Source organism: Balaenoptera physalus, assembly GCF_965194825.1.
Source record: "Balaenoptera physalus genome assembly, chromosome: X".
Lineage (NCBI taxonomy): Eukaryota > Metazoa > Chordata > Mammalia > Artiodactyla > Balaenopteridae > Balaenoptera > Balaenoptera physalus.
Window position 1 is genome coordinate 39590572 of NC_138903.1, and position 25387 is coordinate 39615958.

General features: G+C 40.9%; 1 protein-coding gene across 1 annotated transcript in view; it reads right to left on the bottom strand.

The window, feature by feature from the left end:
* MAOB (monoamine oxidase B) overlaps positions 1 to 25387 on the bottom strand; it is a 104636-nt gene that overhangs the window by 66357 nt on the left and 12892 nt on the right. The window contains exon 2 of the mRNA XM_082446553.1: positions 560 to 654. Within this exon, the coding sequence (XP_082302679.1) occupies positions 560 to 654 (95 nt within the window). The remainder of the gene's footprint in view (positions 1 to 559; positions 655 to 25387) is intronic.

Below are 25387 nucleotides of genomic sequence, written 5' to 3' on the forward strand. Positions count from 1 at the left end.
TCCAGACATTTGAAAGATAGCATTAGGGAATATTTGGTCCTAATTCAAACCTTTGAAACTGCTCTTATGTTCAACAGAAAGTTTTCTATATGGTTATGAATTAGCGTCACTTGAAACGACTAAGGACCAACCTTTGAAAAAGAGTGACTAGAAAAACTCCCTATGTTTGAACATGTCCAAACATAACTGGATTCCCAATAGTCAGGGACACCAGAGCAGGTCCTCCTTTTCTGTTTTTGTTTGTTTGTTTGTTGATTGTATAGTTCCCCGACTTAAAAAAAAGGGAACATACATTTCACAAGGGCAGTGGTCTTTGTCTTATTCACTAATGTATTTCAAACACCTAATTATTGGGGCAATCATTCATTGGGCAAGTGCCAAGTATCATGAGGTGAGAAAAGGGACAGAAGAAAAGGGTTGAAAAGGAAGCAAATTGAGAGGCTGTGGAGAGTAATTTTCACTCTCTTAAAAAGAGTCAAATGAAGTTCAAGAGTTTCAGAAAGAAACAAGAAACTCAGCTTCAGTGTCATGTTTCTCCAGCCCATCATTATTGTCTTACCCTGATGGTGTAAGTCCTGCCTCCCACACGGTCCCGGGCTTCCAGAACAATCACATTCAGGCCAGAGTCATGCAGGAGTTTGGCTGCTGCCATACCTGGGAGAAAATACAAGAAAAAATCAGAATCAAACACTTTACAGGGACTGCAGATCAGCTCCTCATGCTAACAGCCAATGAGAAAAGTCCATGTTAGCACACACAAACAAAAGGGTCTGGGGTAAAAAGAAAAATATCACCAATGTGAGATTAAATTCATTAAAGGAAAGCGGCATTTGTAGGTAGAATTCAGACGTTGATTGTTGAACTCTTCAACACAGAGTAGAGGCAGGTAAAGATATCACTGAAAACAGGAACATTTTGAGCACTGACTGCATGCCAGTTTCTATTCCAAGTGTTTTACATATAAGAATTTATTTATCCTCCTAACAACTCTATGAAGTGGGCAGATGTAAAAAGAGAAGCACAGAGAGGTCAAGCAATATACCCAAGGTCACACAGCTGGCCAAAGGCAGAGCCAGTATTCAAATCCAGGCAATCTGACTCCAGATAACAAACATGGCCAGCAGCCTTTACTAAATGGTGAAACACTGAAAGCCTTCCATAGAACATCACGAACCACATAAACATCAGGGTCACTGCTAGCACATTCCATACCTCTGTGTAAATGACAAGAAGGTGTTACAGGGAAGAACAAAATCTGACTACATGCTGGATCTGTTTCTTTTACTTTAACCTTTGCTTCCCATTGCTTTTGTTCACGAAAAGGATACTGTCTATACATAATGACCTGCCTCAGGGAACCCTGCCCCCCTCTGTGAATGTTAAATCAAAGTGCCTTTGTTCAGGGAAACATCCTGACCCTGTCCACCTGTGAATGGTTGCAAGAAAGAAGAAATTAACACATCCCCTCCCTGAGGCTGGCCATTCGAGGTGATATTTGCAAGACTTATGGCCTTTTTACCTTACTTCCTCACTTCCTCCCCCTCTTTGTTCTGTAAGAGAAACTGGCATTCAGACCCCATAAGATGGTTCTTTTGAGACACTAGTCTGCCATCTTCTTGGTTTGCTGGCTTTCTGAATAAAGTCGCTATTCCTTGCCTCAACACCTCGTCTCCCGATTTATTGGCCAGTCGAGCGGTGAACAGAGCGAGCTTGGACTCGGTAACAAAGGCACACACTCATGGCAGGTGAATTTCAAAAAGGCATCCTTTCTTTGAGTGAATGCAGCTCACATCGGTGCTTGGCTAGCAGAGTGTGGGCTGGATTACAACCCTTCTTTCACGGCATCAGCCTGAACAGTTTATGCCTTGGCCTTGAAACTCAGAAAACTTATTTCCTGAATGACAAGAATTTAATTATCTAGTCTTTGTGTCCTGGATGCTAGTACACAGTTGACACTTACATGTTTGTTGAATGTATTCATTTAATACCCTGCAGCAAAGATGACATTTAATTACTTAGTCAAGAAATAAACAAATGGCTGAAATGGTGTCTATATAAATATATTTGTTTATATAGTATAGGAAACTAAACTATTGACACACGTTGAAACTGATTTCTTCTCCTCACACCGGAAATGGTAAAGGGATACCCTTGACTTTTTCAAAGAAAAAGAGCTGGAAAGAAAGCCGGCCAACCAATTATAATAACCACCTTATATTTGTACAGCACTACAGTTTCCAATATTCACACACATTAAGTTCTTAACAATAAGCCTTTGAGGCTCTCATTGTTATTCCTATTTTTCAGATTAGAAAATGGAGTCTGGGAGAGATTCAAGAGCTTGCTCAGCGTTACACAACTAGCGATGGCAGAGCTCGGTCTAAAAGCCGGCTCTGTTTCTGTGAACTGTGTGTTCTTCATTAGTCACATTACTTCCTGTAACATACAAAGCCAATGTTGTTAAAAAAAATTCTCAAAGCATGCCGAGTTTTAAAAATAGAATATTTCTTTATTAACTTTCTTGGAAAGACTATATTGATAAAAACCACCTGGAGTCTGTCAGTGCCCAAAACCCTGGGACCAAGACATTTACAGGCAGATCTGAAGACATTTAGAGCGTCGCAGTGCCCGCTAGGATACCGCCATTGAACTACTCATTAAGAGGTGCTTTGGCCAAACAGTTCCTCCTCAAGTCCAGGCTAACTCCTCTTTCCTGAGAACGCACCGATCACAACTTTCTTGAAAACTGAAACAACACATGATATAAACTAAGCATATCAATGTGTATGTACCATCACTTTGATCACTGAGAAGCAAAGTCTAGAATTACGTTATTCACATCTTGCCCCCAGATATGAAAAAGACTCCAAGCCCTCTTGGAAGCCCTTTGCTCTGTTTTCTCTTAGACAGTCAAAATATACAACACAAAAACAAATGGCAATAGCTTCTAAAATAAAGGAGACCTTTACTGAAGCCTCAGGCCGTGGGATGATTTATGCTCTTGAAAAGGAGAAAAAAACATCAAGCTTTCATGAGTTGCCATAGCAACCTTTCTCCAGATGCGGCTGCTTCTGAGATACTACAATGAGATTGCCTTCCAAGGCCTTTCAGAATACATTTAAAACCATAAAAATTGTTTCATCACGCTTTACATGTAAATTATTGCATTTCCCTAAAATGTCAGCAATCATAATGAGTCTCGTTTCATAGCCAAGCTCTTGTCTTTTTTTGTCGTGTGAAAGGAGTCGGTTCTCTTTCGTGTATTATAATCATGGTAGACAAAATTTGTTTCTGCTTGACCTCAGTATGGTCTCCCATGAAAAAAGGAGGCAAACCCAGAAATTACAGCCTTGTCTTTCCCAAATTTGTGTGTTATAGTCTTCATTTTAAAAATTGTTATATAAAACTAATCGTTTAATTCACCTTTTGGAAATTCAATGGAATATATATAAATAAACACACACTCCTTTAAGAATACTGTTTTTTAAGTATCGAAAATAATCATATGATGCCATGATAGTTTCCTTGACTGTGATTTAAGGGTGAAATATCTCATTGCCCTCCTATGGATTACCAACATGATTTTTATTTTATTTTTATTTATTTATTTATTTTACCAACATGATTTTTAGAATCACAAACATCTTTAAGGTAGAATATAAAATAGGAGAGATACCATTCCCCCTTTGGCTCACCCACTCCCTAGATCTTAGTCTCTGAAAGAGCTGGGTGTTACAAATGCCCAGAAGAGGGTCACAGGCCTGCTGTAGAATACTTTGAACACTTCTTCATTTCAACATCTCCTTTCACCAAAAATGAGATGATTCATTTGGAATTCTAGCAGAACAGAATAAAATGTGGACGTTGCCAAGGAAAGGAAATCTGGATGAGATGTGACAAGTAACTGGAAGAAATGAAGTTACAAAGCAGTCATTTGGGAGCCTAGCTTGGAGCCTGGCCCAGGAGGTTTACTTCGCCGCTGAAACACCCTTGCGAGCCAAAGACCAAGGCAGTCAGCGGTGTGCAAGGACCAGAGTGAAAGGAACACATAGCCTCATTCAAGGACAAGGCAGAACACTGTCATTCTGTTGAAAAGCTCTATGCCAAATAGGTCTAATGGGGTGTATGACCTTGAACAAGTGTCCCCACCTTTCTGGGCCTCACTTTCCCCATCTGCAAAATGAACGATTAACCCCCTTTCCATTCTGTGATTAATCTACATGAGACAGGACAACAATTTTAAATAACCTGGAATTTCATTACATAGGTGGTGTCTTCATAACCCCAAAGCATTAGCTCAAAGTCTGCCCTGTGGAGCATGAAATTTGAGTGACATCAATAGGTGTTAATAAAAAACATGTGAATTTTGTTATAATAAAAGCATTGTGATAAAAACAAAAAAACAAAAATAACATGTGATTTTTGTGCTTGCTGGAGGACAAGAAACTGCAGATGCAAACAAAGCTGGTTAAGGATAGACATGCTAAGGTAATTAGAGGTAGAAGGTCCCGATGTCTGTGGCTTCCTTTGAAACGCATCAAAAAAAAAGAGGGATTGATAGATAAAGAGAGGGATGGATAGATGGATAATACAGAACAAAGCAAATATAGCAAAAATGTTAACTGTACAATCTAGTTGGTAGGTATATGAGTGTATATAATTCCTTGAAAATTCTCACAATAAAAAATTCTGGAAAAAAAAGTTAAATCGGGTGGTCAAAAGGTACAAATTTCTAGTTATAAAATAAATAAGTCATGGGGATGTAATGTACAACATGGTGACTATAGTTAATCAGACCGTATTGTATATTTGAAAGTTGCTAAGAGAGTAGACCTTAAAAATTCTCATCCAGGGGCTTCCCTGGTGGCGCAGTGGTTAAAAATCTGCCTGCCAATGCAGGGGACACGGGTTCGAGCCCTGGTCTGGGAAGATCCCACATGCCGCGGAGCAACTAAGCCCGTGAGCCACAACTACTGAGCCTGCGCGTCTGGAGCCTGTGCTCCGCAACAAGAGAGGCCCGCGCACCATGTTGAAGAGTGGCCCCTGTTCGCCACAACTAGAGAAAGCCCTCACACAGAAACGAAGACCCAACACAGCCAAAAATAAATATAAATAAATAAATTAATTAAAAAAAAATTCTCATCCAAAGAAAAAAAATTTTTGTAACTATGTGTGGTGATGTATGTTAACTAGACATATTGTGGTGATCATTTCACAGTATATACTAATATTGAATCTTTATGTTGTACACCTAAAGCTAATATATGTCAATTATATCTCAATTTTTTTAAAATGGCTATAAAATCAAAATTATGAAGATGATTATTTGAAATAATAGGTGGGTTTTCTTAGATTATATATATTTTTAATTGCAAAATACTTAAGGTTTGCCCAACTTAAAGATGAATGGGGCTTCCCTGGTGGCACAGTGGTTAAGAATCTGCCTGCCAATGCAGGGGACACGGGTTTGATCCCTGGTCCGGGAAGATCCCACATGCCGCGGAGCAACTAAGTCCGTGCGCCACAACTACTGAGCCTGCGCTCGCTCTAGAGCCCATGCACCACTACTACTGAAGCCCACGCACCACAACTACTGAAGCCCGCGCGCCTAGAGCCTGTGCTCCGCAACAAGAGAAGCCACTGCAATGAGAAGCCCGTGCACTGAAACGAAGAGTAGCCCCCGCTCGCCGCAACTAGAAAAAGCCTGCGCAGCAACAAAGACCCAACACAGCCAAAAAAAAAAGATGAATGAAGCATTGTTTAAGTACAGATGTTCAAATGTTTGCTGACATTTTCTGTATCAACAATGGTTGTTAGTAATATGCTACCAAGCTGCTGTAAAATAAAATAAAAATAAACACACACACACAAAAAGTTAAACTGGTTTCTATCCAGCTGGACATTGCATACCTCCATCAGGAGATACTATATACTATTTACATAATTTCTTAGTCTCTATAACTTACTGGGGGACAGGGGATGGAAGTGATTTTCTCAAGGGCAGAAATGTCTCCTTACATATTTTGGGAAATACTACCTAAAGCAACTGGTCCATTTGGTCAGTTCGTAGCCATTGTGGCTACAACTGGTGGTGGGTTGGTCACAGAATCCCCTCTCAAAAATAACCCCTCCTCTCTTCCCCCCTACAAATGAAACATTCTCAACCACACCACTGTCCTTAAGCTGAACGTTATCAAGGAGTTGATATCCAAGCCTAACTTGCTTCTAGAAGAGAACGAAGCCTAACAGGCGAGGCACCACAGGGGTGGGAAGAGGGTGACTGTAATATACATATTTGGAAAGGGAGCTTCCTGGGGAGGCTGGAAGTGTACTTAGTTCCACCAAGTGGGAAATGGTGAAACAACAGTGTAAGAAACTAGAAGTTTCCCTCTTTCTTCTTCTTTCAAGACATGCAGTGCAGCAGGAAGGCCCATGGGCTACCAGTTTAGAACCTCTGCTCTAAGCTATCTGGGCCTCATCTCATTCATAGGGATACGGCTTCAGCAGAGGTCACCATTTTCCTGGGTTCTTACTGATTCGTCAGCTCCTTGCATGGCTTCAAAGATGGCTGCTCTTCCTGTTCCAAAGCAGGGCTCTTCATCAAACCAGTAAGGAAATCCCTAGTTTTCATTATACTCCAGCAATATTGAATCCCCTCCCCCTGTGGTTCTTTCCATATCCCACACTGTGTTTAGTGTTTCCAGGCCTTTGTTCTCCTGGGAGAATTTCACTTAATACCATCTCATCCCCCAAAATATAGCTCAGGCTCTAGACAATTTGCCCTACCCAACTGTCTCCCCCAAGGTGTGTTATGAGCCCTGAGTCACGGTTACCATAGCAATGAATACTTTACCCCTTATTAGAGCACTTACAATAAGAATAAGGAGACCATGGTGGGCCAGGAGAAGGTAGGCTGAGGCAGAATTTGCATCTAAATCCCCAAGAATATTTTGGGAGCTCTATAATTTTAAACTTTTCACTCAAATTATTTTTGGAAAGAGGCTTTTCCTGTTATTTCATACCAACTGTTTGGAGATAGGTTGAAAGCTCTCCATGTCTGGCCAAAACCCACCTTGTGGTTTGATAAAAGGCTTCTGGAAAGCCAAAACAAGCTGTCAATGTTTGTGAAGACAGGGCCTCAAATGGAACTCAGATGAAGTTACTTGTATGTTCATTAGGTTCAATTCTTTTTAGGGAAAATTATACTCTCAGAAAAAGTAAAAAAGGATCACTCTAAATCTCAGTGAGAGGTCCTGGACTCAGTTGTTAGGTTAATATCAGAAGAGGACCTGCCACACAAAAATGAACACTAGTGCCAAAATGTATAGAAAAACAAAATATCTGTTGCTGTCTGGGCAAATTATTTCAGGGGTATCTGTAGCTGGGATCCAGTTTCCTCATTCACTTTAGGACATCTACTCAGTTACCCCAAATCAAAAACAAATTGAGGTGCTTTTAGTCAGAATATCTAGATTTCATTCTGAGCAGTGGGCCCAACCCTTACCAATCCAATTGTCTTAATTAATTCCTTGCATGAAATCGGCTTTGTATCACTTCAAAAAAGAAATATTCATCTTTCTGAAAAATTAGACATCTCTCATATTCAGGGTCTACCATTGGTTAGGTGATTAAATTTATCCCCTCCTTTAAACCTCAAGTTCCTGACCTGTAAAAGAGTGGAAGTATTTACTCCCTACCTTATCAAGTAGTTGTGAAAAGAAATTGAGGCAAAATATATAAGGCTCTTAGAACATTGCCTGTTGCATGGTATATACTCAACAAATATCTGTTCAACGAACGGATCCAACATCTTAGGAAGTATTTGGCTTTGAAATTGGAAGAATGAGGTTCTGACCCCACTTTGCCTCTTAGGCACTGTGGAATCTTGGGCAAATAACTTCTGAACTCCTCCTAATTCCAGTCTGTAAAACAGGGATGTACCTTGCAGGCAGAGTGGAAACAAAGATTATGTGTGCCAAATTACTTGCATATATTGGGCCTGCTGTTGTCATATAGTGATAGGCAGGCTGGGCCTGCCAGGGAATTAATCATGCCTCTGCTTCCTTAAGTTCCACCTCCCCACAAATGCTTATTGGCAACTCATCATCCTTTGATTCAGTATAGATGATTTATCTATAGACCCACGTCTTACAATATTGGCATAACATCCCAGGTTTTATTATTTCTTCAAACTGTGCATCACACAAAAAATGACTGGGTCTTAAACCACCTTCTTTTTAACCTATAACAAAACAAATGGATAAATTGTATCACAGATTGGACAAATGCCCACTGACCATAGCAGAGAAGAGGTAAAGCAATTTTTTCTCTGTTGCTAACATTTTTATCATGGGAAGAATACTTTAATATCTCTTTTCTAAAATTAAGACTATTATATATGACAGATACCTTCACGCAATTAAATGAATAATGTTTTTGAACCTTAGTATGTAATTTCCCACTGTCCAAAATGGCTATTTCATGCCTTTTCTTCTTAAACTTCCATGACACCACCTCCCCTGCCCCCAGCCCTCTTCGACTGGTGACTCTGCTTCATTTTTTATTGAGAAAATAAAAATATCATCTTTCCATAATAAATCCAGCTATATACCTTCACCTGTGCCTGCATGTACTGCTTTACCTCTTATGACTTAAGTGAAGTGGCTTCTTTAAGGAAGTCAACCCTCGCCACTCTCTTTGGATCCTATTCCCCCCAGGGCTTTGATCCTCTAATCATATACTTTCTTTCCTGCATCATCAATTTCTCCCTCTCTCCTGGATCACTGTCATCGACACACAAACCTGCTCTGGTATCTCTCATCTTCAAAAAACCTAACTGGCCCAATATCTCCTTTTAGCTCCAACCCCTTCCCTCTGCATCTCTTCATAATACTTCTTCAAAGAGTTATCTTCACCCATTGCCTCTATTTCTCCACTTCATTTCAGTCAGGCTTTCAGCCCTACCATTCCACCTAGACTACTCTTGTCAAGGATGTCAGTGATTTTCATATTGCAAACCCAGTGGTCCAGTCTTGGTCCTTAAATTAATTGTTCTCTTAGCAGCTTCTCGTCTTGTCCTCCTCCTTATTCTCTCTTTCTCTTTATAATGTCCGTAGGATCTGCCTTAATGTCTTTTTGGCCGCGCCGTGCAGCTTGCGGGATCTCAGTTCCCCGACCAGGGATCGAACCTGGGCCAAGGCAGTGAAAGCCCAGAATCCTAACCACTAGGCCACTGGGGAACTCCCTTGTCCTTTTTTTTTTTTTTTTTAATTTATTTATTTTTGGCTGTGTTGGGTCTTCGTTTCTGTGCGAGGGCTTTCTCTAGTTGAGGCATGCGGAGTGCCACTCTTCATCGCGGTGCGCGGGCCTCTCACTATCGCGGCCTCTCTTGTTGCGGAGGCTCCAGACGCGCAGGCTCAGTAGTTGTGGCTCACGGGCCCAGTTGCTCCGTGGCATGTGGGATCTTCCCACACCAGGGCTCGAACCCGCGTCCCCTGCATTAGCAGGCAGATTCTCGACCACTGTGCCACCAGGGAAGCCCTGTCCTCCTTCTTGACCCACTGTCTTCACTTGTTTCTGGGCCACACACTTCCTTGGGTTTTTTCCTCTCTAGCTCTGCTCCTTCTCAGACTCCTTTGCTGGATTTTCTCCTCTTCCCAGCTTCTAAATGTTGGAGAGCCCCAGGACACTCAGTTCTTGGATCTCTTTTTTTTTTTTTTTTTAATCATTCTTGGGTGATCTCACTCAATCCTATAGACTTGAAGCTTCAAGCTTGATATATAAATTGCCTACTTAATTGTGCCTTCAGCTATTTAATAATCATCTCAAACTTAACATATCTCAAACAGAGGTCTTGAGTCCCCTCCACCAAACCAGTTCTTCTGCAGTCTTTTCCACCTCAGTAATGGTACCACACTTCACCCAGTTGTTCAAGCCCAAATCCAGGAATTATCCTTGTTCTTTTTCCTCCTGGCCACTCCACCCTCCAATCAATACATCAGTAAGTCAACTCTACCTGAATACAACCATTTCTTAGCACCCGTACTGCTACTACCTTGGTCTAAGATGAAAGCATCTTTCCTTTGGACTATTGCAATAGCCTTGCAACTGCAACTGCTTCCACTCTTACTTCTCTGTTTTCAACTTACATAGGGTAGAATATCCTTTAAAGCAAAATCAAATTCAAGACATTTCCCTGTTTCAAATCTTCCAATGACCTACATTGCAAAGAGGTAATCCCACCTCATTACTTAACTTACAGGGCCACATATGAACTCACTCTTGCCTACGTATCTTGCCTTAGTACCCACTTCATCCCACTCCAGCCATGTTGATTTTCCTTCTGTTCCTTGAACACTTCAAAGTTGTTCCCACCATAGGGGCTTTGCATCAATTGTTCCCATCTCCTGTAATACTCTTTTCCCTGATATTTACATGTTCAACATCTCTGATCTCAGCTTATACCTCACCTCTAAGGAAGAGGTATTCCCTGACTCTGCTCCATCACACCATCTATTTTATTTTTCATGGATTACTTGCCACTGGTAGTACTTTGTATGTATGTATGTAGGTAGGTATTTATTTGGTTGATTTATTGGTTATTTACTGTGTGATCCTCCTCACTAGATTATAAGCTCTGTGAGGGCAGGGTCTTACTTGTTTTGTTTCCTACTTTATTCCCAGCACCTGGAAGAATATCTGACATGTAGACATCCTCAATAAATATTTGTTGCTGGCATGAAACAACTCAGACAAGTCAACTAGTTCAGCTGCAAAGGATGAACAGGGGCTCATTTTGCAAAGAACTTACTCTAGTGGGTTCATCAGAATGCATTTCTACTCAAAATCTGATGTATCACAAAACTTATTTTAATGTCAGTGTGACCATTTGATCACAAGTGCCCTTTAAAATTTTCAACCCCAAATTTTCTGTTCCAAATATCTTTTTAATTACAAACTTATTCCAAAAAATTTGCAAGGGAAAAAGTGTCAACATAGAAATGGAGTCCTCCACCTGGAGAAGGATTAATATCTGGAGACCTGTATGAATCCTGCCTGCCTCACATCTAAAGGCTACAGAGTTTCCTTTAATCAATAACATAGTCTGGGCACCCGTCAGAAAGCTAAACTATTTCCTCAGCCCAAGATCACTTGAGCATCTGATATTTTAAAAAGGTATTTTAAAGGCTTTGTTAATTATGAATTCCTCTGGGGCATTTAAATCGTAAGCCTGCACCATTAGGTTGTGGAACAGAAAGGTATCTGGTCTATGTCGTACCAGCTACTTACAGAAGTTTCTTATACATTAAATGTGTTTTAATATTATGCTCTAGCTGAAATTTGTGTGTGTGTGTGTGTGTGTGTGTGTGTGTGTGTGTGTGTGTGTTTGTTTAAGTACCTTAAACAAATTCTGTACTCCCAAGCTTTGGGCATAGCACCAAATTGTAATACCAATCTGCATTCCAAGTTGAAAGGTGAAACCACCTCTCATTAGAGGTGGCTTCCGTCTTGTTGAAAGGAGGTGTAATCCAGACCTGGGGGTCCTCTGATCCTTGACAAATTCCTCCTAGACAAAGGAGCAAATGGAACTGAAAATGCCAATGTCAACACTTACACCTACAATTGCAAAAATGCATTTAACAGCCTTTAGTAACAAAATTCTAAATCTAGAAAGTTATGCTGTGATGTTCTGTTCTTCTGTGCCCCCTCGTCCAGCTGAATTTCTGTTTGGTTCAATGAGTCTATTTCTGGGGCTCCTCTACTCTGTGTATATCCTTGTGTGGGTCTCCATGTACATTCTTAGCTTAGTCTTACTATGTCCATCTGTATCTCATACTTCCCCAGTTCCTTTTGTCTCTCATAACTGACCCAACTACAAAGCCAATAGTTATCTATTTTCCCATCTGTTGACTTTGGCTGGAAATACATAGTGATTTGGGAGTCATCTTAGCACAGGTGAAGTTTGAAACCGCTACGTTCCCCTGGGGGTTTGTAAAAGCAGTAGGATCACAATACAAATTTTGCATAGAATAATACCACAAGGAAAACATGTTCAAGGAAGTCTACTTATTGGACTAAACCATTTTAATTGCAGTATCAGAATCATCCCATGGCTTTTGGCCATACACCTGAGTGTGAAATCTGTACAATGGAAGGGGTCGAGAAGCTCACAGAAGACTACCTGCATTAGAAGGGCATAATCGTTCTCAAAGAACACTTAAACATCTTGGTTAAAGTTTTTAAATGTAACCAAGAAACATATATGTAAATACTGGTTTATTCAAAAAGAAGAATAGATTCCACCCCAGATTCTAACCACAAATGAAGAAAAAAAAGAAATAAAAATAGCCCTCCCAGAAAATGTAATTGACTAATAGACACAAGAAGAATGTTCAACTTTCTAGTAATTAAAAACAACCATTTTCACCTCTCAATTTGAGAAACTGAGAAATACCATTTTCACTTGCAATCTGAGAAAGACTGTAAAAAAAAGGATGATATTAAAGGCTGCCAACAATGTGATGAAACAAAGCTGGCTGGAATAGTAATGGGTAAAACATTTGAGAGAAGCAATTTGGCAGTATCTGTCAAAAACTTTAAAGTATCCATATCTTTAAATCGGAAATTATTACTTTATGATTCAGTTCCAAGAAATAATATCAAATGTGGAAAAAAGATTATTCCTAAAGATCTTTAGTGCAGTGTCGTTTATAATAACAATGCACACACATATACATAATGTCCAATAATCTGGTATTAGTTAAGTAAGCTATGGTAAGCTTATTTGATATTAAATTGTGTGCATAAAGGCTGTAATAATGTGGAAAATGCTTATGTTTTAATATCAGGTGAAAAGATATAAAATTGTGTCTGTTCTATGACTATAAATATAAATGTGTGACACACACACAGAGAAAACAAACAAATGCATGAAAAAAGGCTGAAATAAAATATACCCAAATGGTAAGAGTGGTTGTCTTTGGATGATAAGACTTAAAAATGAATTTATGAAAATAATTCATCCAGAATTAGTAAAAAAAATTTATTAGTTGTGATGCCATATTAGTAGTTTCGTTTACTGGGCTATTTCCAGGATTCATTGTATAAATGATTGACTTTTTGTTATAAATTTATACTTTTTAGAGACCTAAAATTAAGCACTTAGAGTCACATAGTTGCAAAACTTCTCTGTAAATCATAGTCTATCTGCCTTTATACTGTCACTAACCTTCCCTATTTCAGAAAAAAATTGTATGCAAGTAAATTGACAGAAGTGCTTTCCCAAAGCTGTATATCAAATCTAATAAAAATAAACTCAACTACTTGAAATTTTATGAAATTTACTTCAATTACAACCTAATGATGACAGTGGGGAAGGGAGCGAAGGATGTACATTAGTTTTTCAAGGCTCAGGAGCTATTTCCGTTAATTGCTTTTTCTTTGAACACCACCAATACATCTTTATTAGATTACCCTGTAAATTTTGGAACTTAATGACATTGTTTATACTGTGCTTTCTAAACTGACGAATACAATGCAATTATCGCTCACCCATTAAGGGATTGAATTTGGCATCAAGATCTGTATTCCAGGCTCATGGGCCAACTAAAAAGCCCCAACGTTCATAGGAAAATTGTTACTAAGGAAAATACTTTTTAAAAAAAAATTTATTTATTATTTATTTATTATTTATTTATTATTTTTATTTTTGGCTGTGTTGGGTCTTCGTTTCTGTGCGAGGGCTTTCTCTAGTTGCGGCAAGCGGGGGCCACTCTTCATCGCGGTGCGCGGGCCTCTCATTATCACGGTCTCTCTTGCTGTGGAGCACAGGCTCCAGACGCGCAGGCTCAGTAGTTGTGGCTCACGGGCTCAGTCGCTCCGCGGCATGTGGGATCCTCCCAGACCAGGGCTCGAACCCGTGTCCCCTGCACTGGCAGGCAGATTCTCAACCACTGCGCCACCAGGGAAGCCCCAGGAAAATACTTGTTACATGTTAAATATAATACCTAAATATACACATAAATATATTCATGTAAATATACACATTTTATATATAAGCATATACTTAAATACACCAGGAAGTATTTTCTTTGGTCAGGGTTTTCCTGCGAATGTTGGGGCATTTTGCCCCAAGGATCTCTTCCAGTCCCAACCATCTGGGAAAAGCATACGGGAGAAGCAGGCAGCTTAGCTGGTCAAGCCCCTCCTGTTTCCTTCCAGTTTCCTGGACTAATACAGTCAACTTCTCTTCCCAGAAGGCAACACAAAATGCCATCTTTCTAGGTGCATCCACACTATGTGGTATCCAGAAAATCACTGAAGATGACATTTTAAAATCTTAGGTATAGAGAACAGACTTGTGGTTGCCAAGGGGGAGTGGGTAGGGGAGGGAAGGATGGGAGTTTGGGATTAGCAGAGGCAAACTATTATATATAGAATGGATAAACAACAAGGTCCTACTGTACATACAGCACAGAGAACTATATTCAATATCCTGTGATAAACCATAATGGAAAAGAATATGAAAAAGAATATATAACTGAATCACTTTGCTGTACAGCAGAAGTTAATACAACATTGTAAATCAACTATATTTCAATAAAATTTTAAAAAAATCTTAGGAAGATGATTCTCAAAAGGTTAAGCATAGAGTTACCATATGACCCAGCAATTCCACTCCTAGGTATCTACCCAAGAGAAATGAAAACATATGTCCGCACAGAAATTTGTACATGAATGTTCATAGCAGCACTATCACTATCCACGATAGCCCCAAAGTGGATACAACCCAAATGTCCATCAACTAATGAACAGATAAACAAAATGTGGTCTATCCATACAATGAAATATTATTCAGCCATAAAAAGGAACGAAGTATTCATACATACTACAATGTGAATGAGCCTTGAAAACATTACGCTGAGTGAAAGAAGCCAGACATAAAAGTCATTTATGGTATGATTCCATCTATATGAAATGTCCAGAACAAGCAAATATCTAGAGATAGACAGTAGATTAGTGGTTGCCAGGGGCTGAGGGTAGGCGGGTAGTGATGGTGGTGGTGGTGATGGGGAATGGAGAATGACGGCAAATGGGTGTAGGGTTTCCTTCTGTGGGGCCAAAAAAATTCAGAAGTTACATTGGGGTCATGATTACACAACCCTGTGAATATGTTAAAAACCATTACACTGTACACTGGAAGTGAGTGAATTGTATGGTATGTGAATTGTATATATCAACGAAGCTGTCATTTAAAAACTTTGAGAAGATGAAATTTTAGAACTCGATAAGGTTTACAATTATTATCATTCCTCTTTAAAGTTATGTTGAGGTTTTAATGAAAGATGTTGTAACAGGTGTTGTCCATGCCCCACCCTCCCTACATCCCCCCTCATTCGTTTCTACTTAAGCCCTTGACTGACTCTGCCTCACAACTCAGTGGGGGTAACTGTGGAGTATCCTCCACTGTCTCCCCCGGGGTTCCCAGCAGGATTGAGCTCCGGTCACCCACAGTGGAAACAGGCTTGAAAATTCATCCTTTTTGACTTCCTTACCTCCTCTAGGCTTCCAAACCCCTCTGGGGTTTGCTGGGATCACTTCCCAAATAAATGACTTGCACTCACATTCTGTCTTAGGGTCAGCTTCTAGGGGAACCCAAGCCAAGATACATGCTACTCTTTCTTCCTTTCTCAAATAATAGCCATATCTTGCCCCACTAGAAAGATCTAGAATGATGATAATTGGTCAAGTTATTAAAAGAAAGAACACAGACACAGAGAGATAGATTTAGAATTAGATTTTGTTGACTCGGTTTCACAAATAATGTCGAGTTTCCTTCAACTGCCATAATAACTACAGCCCATCTTTACATACCAGGCTGCATGGGGAATGTGGTGGCCTTTGGAGCAGGGGTCTCCGGAGCCACTGTCTTCCCTGGGGGTTCCAACCAGAGGATTCTGAGACCTCAGCCTACAGGTGTAGAAGGAGCACCTCCCAGTGCAGCGCTGTGGATGGGGCGACTGCAGCGTGTTCAGTCCATGGAAACAGCAGCAAGGGCTTCAGGGGATCAGAGCAGGGACACTAGAGCTGGCAGAGACTAGCAGATGGAAGGTTCTAGAGTCAGCCAAGTTTTGGTGAGTAGGGAACCCTACTGTCCTTTGGGGTTCAGTTAGCATGATGGCCCTACTCAGAGGGACAGAACAGCAGATGCCATGGAAGCACTGCCACCAAAGTACTGAAAGCTTAAAATTGGAAACTTGGTTGGTACTCCTACATGTTGAATTTTTGCTGAAAAGTTTGGTGGGAATAGTCAGGTCTTTTCTGAGAACGATGAACTAATTGTGTTCCTTAGCAAAAACCCACCAACTAACAAACTAAAACCTCACGATGAACAGAATAAACGTATGACTGTTTCATTTTTGGTATTATATTTTCCAAAGTATGCCATCCTCCTAGTTTATATATATATTTTTAAATTAATTTATTTATTATTTATTTTTGGCTGCATTGGGTCTTCGTTGCTGAGTGCGGGCTTTCTCTAGTTGCGGCGAGCGGGGGCTACTCTTCGTTACTATGCACAGGCTTTTCACTGAGGTGGCTTCTCTTGTTGCGGAGCACGGGCTCTAGGCCCGCGCGAGGGCTTCAGCAGTTGTGGCACACGGGCTCAGTAGTTGTGGCATGCGGGCTCTAGAGCCCAGGCTCAGTAGTCGTGGCGCACGGGCTTAGCTGCTCCGCGGCATGTGAGATCTTCCCGGACCAGGGCTCGAACTTGTGTCCCCTGCATTGGCAGGCGGATTCTTAACCACTGCGCCACCAGGGAAGCCCCCTAGTTTATATTTTTAAAGATGGGCCTGATCTGAAACTCTGGGAACCAAATGCATTTCAGAACCTCGAATTTTTCAGATTTTAGAGTGACAAAACAGTACACAGGTGTATATTATGTAATAGTTCTAATGACAACTGCGACAACCACTCTGAGATCACCTGCATTATTATGTCTGCAGTAAAACATATGACTAATAGCAAACCAGACACATCAGTTCTGGTCAGCTCTTGCTGAAAGCTCCTGAAAATACTTTCAATTTTCAGAGCTCTGGGTGTTTCAGAAATGCAGATAAGGGACTGTGGCCTGTATTATGGTAGATTAGAGCCATAGCTGTCACCAAATAAGTGCTGAGGACATGGATGTTGAAAATGGGACAAGAAGACTCAGGGAAAACGAGGACATTCCCTTCATTAAAAATATAGTTTTGCCAGCCAACTAGGTGATTTAATAGTTACTAACCAATCATCAGAAGAGCTAAACAGACATTTCTCCAAAAAAGATATACAGATGACCAAGAGGCACATGAAAAGATGCTCAACATCGCTACTTATTAGAGAAATGCAAATCAGAACTTCAATGAGGTATCACCTCACACCAGTCAGAATGGCCATCATCAAAAAGTCTACAAACAATAAATGCTGGAGAGGGTGTGAGTAAAGGGAACCCTCCTACACCATTGGTGGGAATGTAAATTGGTATAGCCACTATGGAGGTTCCTTAAAAAACTAAAAATAGAACTACCATATGACCCAGCAATCCCACTACTGGGCATATATACAGAGAAAACCACGGTTCGAAAGGATATATGCACCCCAATGTTCACTGAGGCACTGTTTACAACAGCCAAGACATGGAAGCAACCTAAATGTCCATCGACAGATGAATGGATAAAGAAGATGTGGTACATGTATAGAATGGAATATTATTCAGCCATTAAAAAGAATGAAATAATGCCATTTGCAGCAACATGGATGGACCTGGAGATTATCATACTAAGTGAAGTAAGTCAGACAGACAAAGACAAACATCATATGATAGCGCTTATGTGAGGAATCTAAAAATATGATACAAATGAATTTGTCTATAAAACAGAAACAGACTCACAGACTTAGAGAACGAACTTATAGTTACCAGGGGGAAGGATGGGGTGAGGGATAGATTGGGAGTTTGGGACTGACACGTACAGACTGCTATATTTAAAATAGAGAACCAACAAGGACCTACTATCTAGCACAGGGAACTCTGCTCAATATTCTGTAATAACCTAAATGGGAAAAGAACTTGAAAAAGAATAGATACACATATATGTATAACTGAAAAAAAAATGTTATTTGGGAAAAAAATAGTTACTAACCCATCATAATAACTACATTAAAGTAACTCAGAAAAGAGGGATAACACAGAGGGGTCCAAATGAAATTTAAAACCCAAAGTTCTAAATTTGGTTCTCAAAGAAAGGCTTAATTAGCCAATCAATATTTACTGTGAACTTATTAGGTGCAAGCACTGTGCTAGGTGGTGAAAAAGACAGAGTGTCTGCACTCCTGGAGTTTATCCCAGGGAGGGCAGGAAAGGTATAAAACAAGGTGCCATAGGAAGGAAGAACTGGGGGTGCAGTGTAGTTTGCGGGAAAAGCTATCAGATAAGGAGACCCTCCCCCAAAAAGTAAGTTTTAAAATAAACTCTGAAAGATGATCAAGAGTTACCAAAGTCGTAGGTAGGAGGGAGCAAAACGGAGCAGGACCCTGCGGTCCTTGCCCCCCATGTCCTCGACCTGCCTTTTGTCTGTGGAAAAACTTTAGCCGAAGAATAAGTTTAATCAGAGAAGTGAGAAAATGCAGAAACTAAGGAAAACAGTCCAACAAGACTAACTAATAATACTTTAGTCATTAAAAATAGTCAAGGACCTTTAAGTTTCTCCTCAGGGGCTATAGATAATATTCAGAGCTATATTTTTTGAGCTGTCTTATAGATACCAAACCCCCAACAGGTGGAAGAAGTTAACTACATGATGACCACACTGGAGCCATGACATAAAGCTGCCACAATTCTGAGAGCTGGCCTCAAAGAAATATGAACAAACCAACCTTGGAGCTAAAGACTAACTGTACTTAAAACAATCAAGACGACACTGGTCAGACCACCGCATGACCAATTTCAAGATGACCGTCAGAGCTGACTGTGCTGTTTCTGCATGTAGCCCCCTCCCTCGGCCTATAAAAGCTCTTGCCCCGATTGTCAGTGGGGGGGAGTCGGCCTTTGGACAGGACTCTGCCCTTCCCTCCCACCCCCGCTTGCCGGCCTCCAACATAAAGCAAACTTTCCTTTCCACCAACCTTACCTCTTTATTGGCTTTCAAGAGGTGAGCAGCCGGACCCCACTTCCAGTAACAGGAGGAGAGCTAGGAAGAGATCCACATGAAGAGCAAATGCAAAGGCCAGAGAGAACATGGTAGATTATTTGAGAAGTTGAAAGTGGGCCAGTGTGGCTACAGAGTGAACAGAAGAAGTCATGGGAGATCAGGCTTCCACTGTAGGGAAGGCTCAGGTCTGCAGTGTGTCTGGGCCACAGTCATCATTTCGGACTTGATCTTGGGTTCAATGGAAGGTTGCTGAAGGGTTTAAAGCACACGAGTAACCTCCTGAGATTTATATTTTAGAAAGATTATCCTTCCAGGAGAAAAGTCTGGAAGGATACATGCCAGGCTGTCAACACAAGTCACCTCAGAAGGGTTGGGATGGGATAAAGGCCGATGGGTAGTTAGCTTTTGTCTTTGAACAACTTTGTTTACATCACTTCTGACAATAAATATTTTTTTGTAACCTAGAAACATCAAATTTGTGCTTTCCCCACTAAAAACAAATTATTGTTCCTTTAGTGTAAGAAAGGACTGGTTGAATGAACCTTGAGGCCATTATGCCAAGTGAAAGAAGCCAGACACAAAAGGACAAATAGTGTATGATTCCGCTTATATGAAGTTCCCGAGTAGTCAAATTCATAGAGGCAGGAAGTAGTATGGAGGTTACCAGGGGTTGAGGGGAGAGAGGAATGGGGACAGAGTTTCAATTTAGGTTGATGACACAATTCTGGAGATGGATGGTGGTGATGGTTGCACAACAATATAGATGTACTTACTGCTACTGAATTGTACACTTAAAATGGTAAATTTTACGTTATATATATATTTTATCACAGTAAAAAAGGAAAAAGAAAAAGAGTGGACTGGACAAGGGCTGGACCAAATGATGGGACTTAAACGAGCAGACTCAGAACTATAGCGGTCCGACGTGCGGAACCCCAGGTCTGGAGGGACATGGAGACGGTGAGGTGGACAGATCCAAGCTATATTTTGCAACTACAACTAATAGGGCTTTAGGAATAAGAAAAGGAGAAAAGAAGAAAGTATCTAATATCCAAAAGCAGACCCTGAAACAAGGAGTTGGATGCCACTAGTTTATTTGGGAGGTCCTACCTCAAGAAGCCCCGGTAGGACTCTGGGGAGATGAAACAAGGAAGGGAAGGTAGGCAGTAAAGACACAGTATCTAGCAGGCTGTCACTGTGGGCAACTGGGGCTTGATCCCACTCGAGACCTCTGGGAGACTGGGCAGAACATGCCTTAGTGATTCCAACTAAGAGGGGATTGATTGATCATGTCAGTCTTAGGAAGACGGCTGTTCCTGGGGGCATTAACCCCACCCCACTGCTGGCCTGTCCTGAGTGGAAGCCCTTATGGGTTCCAGTGGCCAGAGAAAGCCCTCAGGCATAGACTTGCAGCACTCAGTAGCCGTAGGTCCCTGTATATGGGAATGGGTGCCGAGGGGAGATGGTGGGACCCCTCCAATGTCTGCTACCAGCGTCAAGGGTCTTGGCTTGAAAACTGGTCTGCAGGTGATTCTATTTCCCAAAACAGGGAACACTGGAGGTGAAGCATGTAGGTGCTGGCACAGGAGGCTAAAGGAGCAGCTAGAGAAGGAGGAGGGAAGCATGAATCGGTGGGATCATGGGAGTGATGAAAAGTGATGTTTTAAAATGCCCGGTTAACACATAGCACGAGAAGCTGAAAAATCTTAGTGGGAACTCTTCTGGAAAACAGTATTAGTTAAATAACAGGTTATAGGACCCAAACACCCTTATACTGCGCTGTACCACAAGGCTCAGATGCCAAAGACAGAGGAAACAATATTCAACCAGACAAGTAACAGTGTGAGAGAAACAAAAGCTTTCAATGTGTTTCCACACTCCATCTCTTTCTGACTTTCCGCTTCACGTAAAATTGTACAAATCAATATACTGCACATACCACCTTATAGGAAGGATATATTTGCGGAGGAAAAAACCCCCTAATATTGCCTTTCTTATATGTACGGAATTATATGTAACCAAGGTCCTTTAGAAATACCAGGCAGATGTTGTATTTTTGTTACTATATTTTGCACGTGTTCTTCACACATAGCTGCAAAGGTTTTAGCAGCAAGATTGAATAAGCTCTCACTTTACAAATTACTTGTAACTTGAAAAATGCAGACATCATTTTTCATTGTCATTGAGGTCTTCATCCATTGTATTTAAAAAATATTGAAAAATAATGCCAAGAATTTATATGTAGAATGCATGATTTGAAGAGTGGCTTAAATTCTAATTGCTCATACTTTTAAAAACCCCTATTTTTCTATGAAAAAATATTCAAATATCTTAACACATATATTCATTGGAAATTTACAATTCACTAATGCTTTGAATTTTAAAGATTGGTTTTAAACTTGCTCTCATGCCATCTTTAAACCTATAAATTCCTTTCAAAGGAATTCATCTACGGGAAAGGAAGCCATATTTAAAAGATATCTGTTTACTGAAATATACCTTTTAAAAGAACACAGTAGGAGAAAAAAAATGCTCTCTCATTTCCATCAGCTTCTCATAGTATTCTGTTCACAAATAAAATCCAGAAATAAAGCAAGCATAAGCCCCAGATGATTTTTCTTTTGCACATAAAATGTTTCTGCCTCGCCTACCTCGCAGTCAGCTCAACCTCTTTGTACTTTTCCCCATTTCTCAGATCGGTCCACTGGAAGCGCAATATTGTGGACCAGCAGACTGATTTATCTACAGAAAACTCATTTCCCTCTGGACATATTCTTCACGAAATCAGAGAGAAAGGAACAAGGGGAGAAAAGCAGATGACAGGCAGTGTATTTTGGATGTTCTGCCTTTTATCGACTAGGGCGACCCATGTGATTTCCTTTCAGATTGTGGCCGTTCCCGCATGCAACCCAATTTCTGATGTCAGAAAAGGCATTTGTGATGTTCTCCGTACCCCTCCTAAGGCCAGAAGTATCACACCGTCTATGAGTAAGACTAAAAAAGGTAACAGAGGACACAACACCTGGAAACCCAAACCAAAGTTATCTTAGCATCTATTCTAACTTGGTCCAAGGGTGATCTCTTGAAAGGTACACGGAGGCTTCTTTCATTGAAAAAGGACGTTTTTGTGCATGCATCAACAATAAATAGGCACAAGCAATGTAATTTAACATGATTCCTTGTGTGGGCGCGCCTGTGCTAAACTGGAACTGTTTCCTGATTGTTCATTCCTAGCACCTGGCACGTAGAAGGCCCTCACTTAATGTTTTCTCAATCAAAGGCTAGCAGCAGATGGACAGAAACAGATGGGCATGCTGCCAGCCAAGATTTTTCGGTAGATAGTAAACAGAACAGGCTGAATCACAGGATTAAAAACTAGCCCACAATTTCCTTTTACAGACATTTCCATAAGTAATGTGCTTCATCTTTTTCAATCAGAGAACAGAATCCTCAAAGTGTCAATGTCATCGTAATACTAATAGTCTAGCTCTATAATCTTTGGTTTGGCAGGGCAGGGGAAGGGCAGGCTCTCTCTCTCTCCTCTCTCTGTTTTGCCGTGGAATGTGACAATGTGTTGTCCCTCTTGGACTTTATATAATGCTGAATTATATAGAGCCCTTGCCTTTTTCTATGCTTTTCCAATCATCTTCAAAAAAGTAAGCTGGTAGGGAAAGTCTTTCTTTGTCTCCCTGTTGCTCTGCACTGCCAGACCTTGAGCGCCTTGCTTTGGGTCCCCTCCCTATTCTGTGTCCATCAGTCACACACAAGTCAGCCTTTGAGGGATTATCCTTTCAGTGATGTGCGTGCAACTTGAACAAAGACCTCTGCTTAGAATCTTCAGGACCCAAAGCACAGGATTCCTGCCTTTCTCAATCCAGCAGATGGGCCTTCCCTAAACTTAGACTTAAGTCATCCCTAAACTTGGACTTAATGAATAGTTGTGTCCTCTGCCCAATTGTGAAACCAAGAGCAGATTACTATTTTTTTAAAAAGGCATTCATTTTTCTGGCCTTTAAATTGTTTGTTGAATCACACAGAGAATACTATCTCTGGACATGCTGATTCAAAATGTTGCAACTCATTTAAATGCTATTAATGGTCATTTCCAAGCAGTACAGTCAAAAGGTTACCTGTCCAAACTCTACAGCACCCTCCCTTGCAATCACGATCTTCTATCCTTCTCGTTCACTTGTTCAAATCCATCTCATATGAATGTCCTTTAACCCAAGACCCTCGATCTATGAACCTTTCCACTCAAATCCTACCAACAGCTCCCTCACAGCCTCACTTTCTCTCTTCTCCTGAAGGGATTCCACCATCCATTTCTAGAATCACTCTCAGTTATCTCCAATTCCCTATAAGAAATCCTACAGGAAGCTGCATGAAATGGTTGTGGTATTAGGGGAAGAACAGAGGTTGACACCAACAGCGCCATTTTGCCAATAACCCAGAATCTGAGCTGGATCCAAAATGGTAGCCTGGGAGGGATGGATGGCTCCTGACCTGAATCGTCTTCACAGATTAGGGGTGTCTGTTTCATAATTTATGCCTTGGCTGCACTGCCACAAATTTCTCCAATAAAGAAAGACATCCACACTTGTAGCAAGTCCAGATCAGAGCCTATGAATCTCACCTCTAAATCAGCACACAGAGTGGTGACAGAAGAATTGAATTCCCCAGAGCTTGTATGGGCCAGTGTACTGGCCAGCCTCCACCATCCACCATCCACCCCTGTTCCAGGGACTCTCAGGACACCTAAGAGAGATTATCCAGAACTGATGAGGCTTACCACCCTCCCCGGCCCTGTTGGCGTCTTGCATCCTGGAAAGGGCCAAGTCCTTTAACGGCCTCCACCTCCAACTGACTGAAGCTTCGTGGTTAGAACATCTCGTGATGTGCAGAACAAAAATGCTGTTCAATTATTGTCTGTCTAAATTAGGGTCCATGGCAAGAAGCTTCTGAACCTGATTTGCCTACAGAAGCTTTATCAGGGTTCAACACGAGGAAAAATGTAAGTGAAGCAGGATTGGACAGAGGAAGAAGTTGAACTGAAATGCAGTCACAACATAGGCCTCAGTCAATCCTACAGGGGGCTCCACAGCTGAGATGGCCCTTCAGAGTTGTCTTGCATTGAGGCAAGGGGGCCAGGCCTCTATATCCCCACATCTGTTGCAGGAAGTCAGCTCCCCCCCCAGTCAAGGGCAATTTCCAGAGAGGGACTTAGATGTGAACAAGCAGCAGCCAACACTCTCAGCAGGTGGGGGAATAACTGTCCTAAAGGGGGCTTGGGCAGCCCACTACAGCACCCACTACACTGCCATTTTAAGGCCACCGGCAAGAAGAACAAACCTGAAATTTCAATGCCATGTGTATATTAGAATGTAGATTTAAATTTCAACCACTTAACGCTATACTTTATGGAAGAATATTTGAATTGGCTAATTATCTCTCTAATAAATCCTATCACCAAGTCTTCCTTTGGGTCCTCTGAGGCCCTGAGGTGAAACTGCTATCCTCCTCTCCTCTGTGTCATCAGAACCAGATGAACTTATCTTTCTCAGCACACACCACCCCTCAGAGAATTCACCTGTATGTGGCTGCATGCACCTCCCTCTACTCGGTGTACCCTTCAAAGATGGAAACGTGGATTACCCATCTGGATATTCCCACGCCTAGCCCAATGCTTGGTAAATAAGGCACTTGATAAGGGTTTATTGAATGAATGACTCAATCAACGAATGGGCAAACCTGACTTCTTTTTCTCCCCTGCAGAAACAACAAAATAAGAAAACATGTTTGATGAAATGAGGATAACTCATTTGAGTGTATGCCTTTATGTGTGCTTACCATCAGTACTTAACAAGGGCCGTTTCACTTTCACTGGCATAGCATAAAAGGGCTATTCTGAAAACAATCAACTGTATCTTATAGGACTCCTAAATAAACCAAAATCTATCATAGGACTTGAATGCAAACTAGAGAGGAAATTAAAATGTAAAACATGAAACAGCTGGTTGATCAGCTTTTACAATAGACTGTGGACCAAGGCTATATTCATGTCTTATCTAGACGGGTAAAAATAATCATAGAAAATGGTTTGCTACAGGACTATCCTTTTTTCTTTTCTGCACTGAAACACAACAGAATTATCTACTTAATGATCTCAAACTTCTAGAAGCACAGGATAATGGTATTCAAAA